The sequence below is a fragment of the Hylaeus anthracinus genome, unplaced genomic scaffold (genome assembly GCF_026225885.1).
Source record: "Hylaeus anthracinus isolate JK02 unplaced genomic scaffold, UHH_iyHylAnth1.0_haploid 11978, whole genome shotgun sequence".
In the NCBI taxonomy this organism is placed as follows: domain Eukaryota; kingdom Metazoa; phylum Arthropoda; class Insecta; order Hymenoptera; family Colletidae; genus Hylaeus; species Hylaeus anthracinus.
In genome coordinates this window covers 2,489,118-2,494,008 of record NW_026534326.1, presented here as the reverse complement: position 1 = coordinate 2,494,008, position 4,891 = coordinate 2,489,118, and the positions used below count along the sequence as shown (strand labels likewise).

General features: G+C 37.2%; 1 protein-coding gene across 2 annotated transcripts; it reads right to left on the bottom strand.

The window, feature by feature from the left end:
• Positions 1–307: 307 nt before the first annotated feature.
• LOC128896896 (uncharacterized) lies at positions 308–3,844 on the bottom strand. Of its 2 annotated transcripts, none has more exons than XM_054160473.1 (4): positions 3,649–3,844; positions 3,199–3,361; positions 2,693–2,899; positions 308–1,251 (listed from the first exon to the last, which is right to left on the bottom strand). In XM_054160473.1, exons 1-4 carry the CDS (start codon positions 3,688–3,690, stop codon positions 821–823), a joined length of 843 nt encoding a protein of 280 aa, XP_054016448.1. In that variant the 5' UTR covers positions 3,691–3,844; the 3' UTR covers positions 308–820. The 2 variants fall into 2 exon arrangements, with proteins under 2 accessions (XP_054016448.1, XP_054016447.1); XM_054160472.1 differs by having other exon boundaries at positions 2,693–2,908; positions 3,649–3,842.
• Between the last annotated feature and the right edge of the window lie 1,047 nt (positions 3,845–4,891).

Genomic DNA, 4,891 nt, shown 5'->3' with positions numbered 1-4,891 from the left:
TGGAAGACATAGACCACGTTCTCTGGGACTGTCCCTGCACACAAATGCACAGAAAAGAAATGGTTTATCAATTAAAAGCGAGAGGTCTGAATCCACCATATACAGTAGATATGTTCCTAAAAGCACCTGACATTTCGATCCTCAAAATCATTGACAAATTTGTTACAAAATAACTTAAAACTGTGATCACTTTTACAATGTCCAAAGCAATTACTTTATACGTTCTGATAGCACACTTAGAATAAGTTAGACATAGTAACAACAAAAATATATATAAATAGAACTAGGGTAATAGACATAAGTTCCTAAAGATTACTACCAAATGTTCCTATTAAGATTAAGATAATTCTATTATGTACATTCTCTACATGTTGTAAAAATATATTTACAAAATGTAAGTTTTTACAATAAAGACATAGGCCCGAATCGGGCCTCAAGTGTTTTTAAATTAAAAATTTCGTTTGTTCGACCCTAAACCGTTATTAATCTCAATAAAAACAATTTAAATAAAGAAAGACGAACGATATTATTCGAACTTTCGAATAATCTATTCGTACAGACTGTTCTTAATTTACATAGGCCTGAAATTCGGGATTCCCACAACAAACTCGTTCTCTATAAAATTACTCTATGGTTGGACACCTTAAAGGACGCATGCGCGAACCCCTTGACCTACACGCTACATCCTGATTGCTCATAGTAAACAGGAAGTTAAGAAATCCGAACGAAGCACCACGAGTCAGGCTCGTGTTTCTTGTTTATGGACCAAATTCCTTGCCACGAGTCTCACTCGTGATTGTAGGCCAAAGGGTTAATAGTATCAACACCTATCCAACTGTCGTGTCTCATACACAAACTGTCTATCGGCCTGTTCTGCTGTTATCCGAGGATGAACCGTGGAGGGTAGCGCAGATGGCGATGGAGCAACGAACGGCGCATGATAATCGTAACGATAATAAGCGAATGATTCCCATCGCGTAGGGTGTTGCACGTCGAATGACGTGGTCGTAGTAACCGGCCCGGCACTGGTATAGTAATTTCTTTCAGGCACGTTCGGAACGTAGCTGTATTGTGGTTCTAGGAGACTTTGCAAGTGACGGATGTACGTTATCGCGTGCCTAAGGGATTCGATCTTGGACAGTTTCTTTCCAGGCGGTTTGCAAATCGGTAGCTTCGATCGCAGCAGCTCGAACGCGCGATTCATGTCTCTCATTCTTGTTCTCTCTCTGTCGCATGCTGATTTCTTGTAGTCTGAAAACCAAGTATATAACATTAGCGAAATGCTTTGGGCTGCTATGATCATCTATGATCATGTATTTACAACAGAATGGCATTACCGACCTAATTACCCACCAGGGCCGGCGTAAGGCAGGTTTAGCGCGTTTTAAAAGGCCCCGCGGTCTACGAAAATTACTGAATTAAAAGGTACCGATTTTGATTAACTTTTCACAGACCGATGATACCACTAACAAATGGAAGCAATTTTTGCTGAGACGCAGGACATTTTTCTAGTAGCGATGATTAAATTGAAAGGAGTGACAAAAATCATCAAAGTATTATTTTTTGATATTCATCTTATAAAAAATATACAGGGTGTCCCAAAAATGTTGTAAGTTGTTGAAAGAGGTAGTTCGGGAGGTGATTTGAAACAACTTCTTCCTTAGCAAAAATGTTGTCCGAGGCTTCGTTGAGGAGATAATAACGGAAAACACTGACCAATCAGAGCGCGAGTATACCGTTGGAGCGGCCGCAGTAGGCGTGGCTACGCGCTAGGCGGCCGCCCTCCGCCGCCATACTCGCGCTCTAATTGCCCGCCACTGATTGGTCCAGCGTTTTCTCCCAATATCTCCTTAACGAAGCCTCGTACAACATTTTCGCTAAGGAAAAAGTTGTTTCAAATCACCTCCACTCTGTATATACAGGGTGTCCCAAAAATGTTGTAACACCTTGAAAAGGGTGGTTCGGGAGGTGATTTGAAACAATCTTTTCCTTAGCGAAAATGTTGTACGAGGCTTCGTTAGGGAGATATTAACGGAAAACACTGACCAATCAGAGCGCGAGTATGCCGATGGAGCGGTCGCGGTAGCGTATGAGCTCGGCCGCCTAGCGCGTAGCCACGCCTACTGCTGGCGCTCCACCGCCATACTCGCGCACTGATTGGTCTACGTTTTCCGTTAATATCTCCATAACGAAGCCTCGTACAATATTTTCGCTAAGGAAAAAGTTGTTTCAAATCACCTCCCGAACCACCCCTTTCAAGGTGTTACAACATTTTTGGGACACCCTGTATAGCATCTGTTATCAAATAATTCCTCGTAAAATTTAAGTGTAGGATTTGAATGTGAATGCAGGCCCCGCAAAAGGTCACGCCGGACCTGTTATCCACCAAACCCACAGTCAAAGCCAATATGGCGTCGGATTAACCAACTAAATGCATAACAAAATGCTCAACTTTACGCACGCGTATAGTTTTAACCTTTTAACCGTTCCTAACATTTTAACTAACATTTTCGTAATCTGGCCATCAAAAACTACTAAATGGTACAAAAAAAAGTTCATAATTTTTGGGGGCCATTTAGTAGTTTTTTATGTCCAGATTACGAAAATTTCAGTTAAAATATTAGGAATCTAACAGTTAAAGAGATGCTTGTATTTTATCTCATTAAATTGAATATTGTTACTTTATCCACACCTTTTTCAGTCTGCGACGGTTCCCTCTGTACGGATTTAATGTTTGTTTCGTGAAGGATCTCTAAATGGGGATGAGTATTGATCACTTCTGGCTCGGGAACTCTGATCACGAACACTCGATCGCTGCTGTGCTGGCGATCCTCGAAATTCCCATCCTGCCATGTTCTTCTTGTGGATTGCCTGCGAGCTATGCTTGAAGTTTCTCTAACTAAACATTCTGCGAGATTAATTCATCTTTACAATTCATCTTTACAATTATAAATGAATTCGTGGTCGATATTGAAATCCCGGTGAATGAAAATGTTATAAATAATTAGAATAATTAGAACTCAATCTGCTGGAACACTCAAACGACATCTCACTTGCAATCACGTACATTCATTTAAAATTGGATGTAATTACATACTATTTGTATATTCTATTAAAGAAAATAAAGTCTTAATTTTTCAATAATATTTTTTTTTTCAGATTCTTCGTTAATTTTTTTTATTCTGCTAACAAATATACCTGATCCGTTCCTGACTAATTGATCCTGCAAATAGTGGTCGACGGCCGACAACTTTGACGAAGAACTTTCTTCGTGAGTTAGGACCTCTTGTTGCTGTTTAGAATTTTTGTCTAGATCCAACAATATGGGCGAGTGCGCGCAGTCCTCGCTATCGTTCTCTGACTGAAAAAACAGTCCACCCTTTCTTTTTTACCCATTATATCAGCAGCATGAATTTTTGTATTAAAACACGTTATGAAAACATTGCACACTTCTGATATTTTATATTCTATGATCGATTAGGGGTATTCCCCAAGAAGAGCCTAAAGATTTTATTTTTCAATTTTTTATTTTATATTTCAGTTTTCAACTTTGACAAAGTTGATGTATTTCGTATTGCTTGTGCTTAATTAATAAACAGAGCTCCAGAGATGCTGTTATTTAAATAAAAATTACGTCTGGACCCCTACCTCTTTCCTAGACAATTCGTTGGTGTAATCCTCTGGGTCCATGGTCGGTGAATTAATCACGTATTTAAACAAATTAGAGACACGTTGCCCGGATGACAGTTCTAACGCAGAAGAAGGTAGAGGACTGTCGATCCACCTTCTTCAGGAACTTTCCTAAGACATACGTCAGGCACGACTGTCGAACGCGTTTGTCATCGGATAAGATGTGGATCGGTCACAGACAGTCGTTATTAATGTTAATTTTATCCGTTTATTAAGTATTCAGGTGTTCCGGCAGGGGCACTCAATTCAGAGATACACGCGACCATTAGGAGGGGTCTTCAGGCAGCAGAGATGCTCCCATAATCTCTATTCTCCCATAATGTACGAGTATTTCTCATCAGGAATTCTGGATAATTGGAAAATTCGACTTTTTAAAGGGCATTGGAAATATTTAAAAACTAAAACGACATTGTCTTTCGTGTTTAATTGTTGGAAAAACAGTGTACAAATTTTCTTCTTCTTACATTGTGTTATTTTAGCCTGTTATGAATTACTTCTTTTTAAATAGCAATATTTTAATATACTGCAGTATATTAAGCAGTTCTCTTTTTCTTGAATTCTATTACTTAGGTATATTATATTTTTCTTGTTATTAAATTGCCATATTCCAATATATTGCAGTCTTCCCCTTCTTAAATTTCATTATTTTAGTGTACTACAAATTCTTTCTTCATCTTAAATTGTATTATTTTAGTCTATTATAAATTTCTTCATTTTATATTGCAGTATTCCAGTGCATTACAATTTTCGTCTTTTTATATTGCAATATTCCACTATATAGCAATTTTCTTCATTTCATATTGCAGTATTCCAATATATTCCAATTTTTTTCATTTTATATTGGAGTATTTCAATATATTTCAGTTTTCTTCATTTTATATTGCAATATTCCAATACATTGCAGTCTTCTACTTCTTAAATTCCATTATTTTAGTGTACTACAAATTTTGTCTTCATCTTAAATTGTATTATTTTAGTTTAGTATAAACTCCATCTTCTTAAATTGCAATATCCCAATATTCATTGCAATTTCCTTCATCTCAAATTGCATTATTTCAGTGTATGAAATACTTCTTCATCTTAAACTGTATTGTTTTATCCTATTAGAGATTTCTTCTTTTTAAATAGCAATATTTTATTAGACATTGCAGTTCTCTTCTTCTTGAATTGTATTACTTGAGCGTATTACATTTTTCTTCTT